This window comes from Oncorhynchus clarkii, chromosome 13, assembly GCF_045791955.1.
Source record: "Oncorhynchus clarkii lewisi isolate Uvic-CL-2024 chromosome 13, UVic_Ocla_1.0, whole genome shotgun sequence".
In the NCBI taxonomy this organism is placed as follows: domain Eukaryota; kingdom Metazoa; phylum Chordata; class Actinopteri; order Salmoniformes; family Salmonidae; genus Oncorhynchus; species Oncorhynchus clarkii.
Window position 1 is genome coordinate 4,897,553 of NC_092159.1, and position 3,093 is coordinate 4,900,645.

Consider the following 3,093-nt stretch of genomic DNA (forward strand, 5'->3'; position numbering starts at 1 on the left):
GACACAGGGAACAACGAAGGGGTCAGTATATGTTCAAGTCACATAGTCACATGCTCCCGAGTACAACAGGTGTTGACCTTACAGTGAGTTGTTAGTTTTTGTGATTGAGTGATGTCATTGAGTGTGTTATGTGTTGTGTTGAGTGTGTTATGTGTTGTGTTGAGTGTGTTATGTGTTGTGTTGAGCGTGTTATGTGTTGTGTTGAGTGTGTTATGTGTTGTGTTGAGCGTGTTATGTGTTGTGTTGAGCGGGTGATGTGTTGTGTTGAGTGTGTTATGTGTTGTGTTGAGCGTGTTATGTGTTGTGTTGAGTGTGTTATGTGTTGTGTTGAGCGTGTTATGTGTTGTGTTGAGCGTGTTATGTGTTGTGTTAAGCGTGTTATGTGTTGTGTTGAGTGTGTTATGTGTTGTGTTGAGTGTGTTATGTGTTGTGTTGAGCGTGTTATGTGTTGTGTTGAGTGTGTTATGTGTTGTGTTGAGTGTGTTATGTGTTGTGTTGAGTGTGTTATTTGTTGTGTTGAGCGTGTTATGTGTTGTGTTGAGCGTGTTATGTGTTGTGTTGAGCGTGTTATGTGTTGTGTTGAGTGTGTTATGTGTTGTGTTGAGTGTGTTATGTGTTGTGTTGAGCGTGTTATGTGTTGTGTTGAGTGTGTTATGTGTTGTGTTGAGCGTTTTATGTGTTGTGTTATGTGTTGTGTTGAGTGTGTTATTTGTTGTGTTGAGTGTGTTATGTGTTGTGTTGAGTGTGTTATGTGTTGTGTTGAGTGTGTTATGTGTTGTGTTGAGTGTGTTATGTGTTGTGTTGAGCGTGTTATGTGTTGTGTTGAGTGTGTTATGTGTTGTGTTGAGCGTGTTTGTGAGTGTCATACTATTCTCTCCTCCTCTCCAGGGTTGTCATGGTGATGGTGACTATGAGGAGATAATGGAGCGCCCCCTACAGTCAGACTCCACCATCTACGCCACCGCCAACTTACCCACAAGCCACTTTGACTTTCCCCACTACGCCAGCGTCACCTTCCACAAGACTCCCAGCTGCCCCAATGAAGCCAGAGTCACCACCGCTAAAGAGGGCACTTCATCATGTGACTATGCTACTGTGAACTGTCAAATCCCCACCTACTCTACTGTCAATCATCCACACTGCTCCTCTGAGAATCCTCCCATCTAGTCCACAGTCAGCAAACCCAGAGACACCTGAGTCACTGGCAACCAATCACAAGAGACATACATACACTGGCAACCAATCACAAGAGACATACACTCACTGGCAACCAATCACAAGAGACATACATACACTGGCAACCAATCACAAGAGACATACATACACTGGTAACCATTCACAAGAGACATACACTCACTGGCAACCAATCACAAGAGACATACAGACACTTAAAGACCCAGGCCTTTTCTCAGTTAGATTTGCTCTACTTCTGCGTCCTTTCTCCTCTCTCCTCTCTCCTTTCTCCTCCGTCCTCTCTCCTTTCTCCTCCGTCCTCTCTCCTTTCTCCTCCGTCCTCTCTCCTCCGTCAGTTTCGGATGAGACAGGAAAGAGGAGAGAGGACGGTGGAGAGAGAACGGAGGAGAGAGGACGGAGGAGAGAGAACGGAGGAGAGAGGACGGTGGAGAGAGGACGGAGGAGAGAGGACGGAGGAGAGAGAACGGAGGTCTGTGGTAGTGAAGCCGGATGTGGAGGTCCTGGGCTGGTGTGGTTACACTGGTCTGTGGTAGTGAGGCAGGTTGGAGGTCCTGGGCTGGTGTGGTTACGCTGGTCTGTGGTAGTGATGCTAGATGTGGAAGACCTGGGCTGGTGTGGTTACACTGGTCTGTGGTAGTGAGGCAGGTTGGAGGTCCTGGGCTGGTGTGGTTACGCTGGTCTGTGGTGGTGAAGCCGGATGTGGAGGTCCTGGGCTGGTGTGGTTACACTGGTCTGTGGTGGTGAAGCCGGATGTGGAGGTCCTGGGCTGGTGTGGTTACACTGGTCTGTGGTAGTGAGGCAGGTTGGAGGTCCTGGGCTGGTGTGGTTACACTGGTCTGTGGTAGTGAGGCAGGTTGGAGGTCCTGGGCTGGTGTGGTTATACTGGTCTGTGGTAGTGAGGCAGGTTGGAGGCCCTGGGCTGGTGTGGTTACACTGGTCTGTGTTAGTGAGGCAGGTTGGAGGTCCTGGGCTGGTGTGGTTACACTGGTCTGTGGTACTGAGGCAGGTTGGAGGCCCTGGGCTGGTGTGGTTATACTGGTCTGTGGTAGTGAGGCAGGTTGGAGGTCCTGGGCTGGTGTGGTTACACTGGTCTGTGTTAGTGAGGCAGGTTGGAGGTCCTGGGCTGGTGTGGTTATATTGGTCTGTGGTAGTGAGGCAGGTTGGAGGTCCTGGGCTGGTGTGGTTATACTGGTCTGTGGTAGTGAGGCAGGTTGGAGGCCTTGGGCTGGTGTGGTTATACTGGTCTGTGGTAGTGAGGCAGGTTGGAGGTCCTGGGCTGGTGTGGTTATATTGGTCTGGGGCCAAAACCTCTAAAATGACGTTGTCGGCGGCTTATAGAAGAGAAATGAACGTTAAATTCTATGGCAACAGCTCTGGTGGACTTTCCTGCAGTCAGCATGACAATTTACGCTCCATCAAAACTAGAGACATCTGTGGCATTGTGTTGTCTGACAACTATAGAGTATTTCTTGTAGATTGATGAGGAAAAATGTATTTGATCAACTTTAGAATAAGGCTGTAACGTAACAAAATAAGGAAAACGTCAAGGGGTCTGAATACTTTCTGAAAACACTGTATATATTAAATAAATGGATGAACTGATAACCACGTTGTCAACATCTTCATTATATGTGCTGCCTCTATGAAAACAAAACAAACAGGGTCGTAATGGGGAACTTTAGAACAGGGAAGTTGACAGTTTCCCAAAAAAGTCGCATCCCAAATGGCACCATACTCCCTGAATAGATAGGCACTAGAGCCCTTTGGGGCCTGATCAAAAGTAGTGCACTACGTAGGGAATAGGGTGCTCTCTGGTACACAACCACAGCTAGCTGAGTTCTCTTGTGGTTCAGAAGTCTAACCTCCGGCTGGTTTGAACCATTTTCACCCAGCAGTGAG

At 48.1% G+C, this 3,093-nt stretch overlaps 1 protein-coding gene across 1 annotated transcript in view; it reads left to right on the forward strand.

Moving 5' to 3' along the window:
* Positions 1-2,796, forward strand: part of LOC139423722 (CMRF35-like molecule 8) — a 9,590-nt gene extending 6,794 nt beyond the window's left edge. The window contains exons 6-7 of the mRNA XM_071175336.1: positions 1-21; positions 889-2,796. The exon at positions 1-21 is cut by the window's left edge and continues 32 nt beyond it. Coding sequence (XP_071031437.1) covers positions 1-21; positions 889-1,167 — 300 coding nt within the window. The 3' untranslated portion in view covers positions 1,168-2,796. The remainder of the gene's footprint in view (positions 22-888) is intronic.
* Positions 2,797-3,093: the final 297 nt, after the last annotated feature.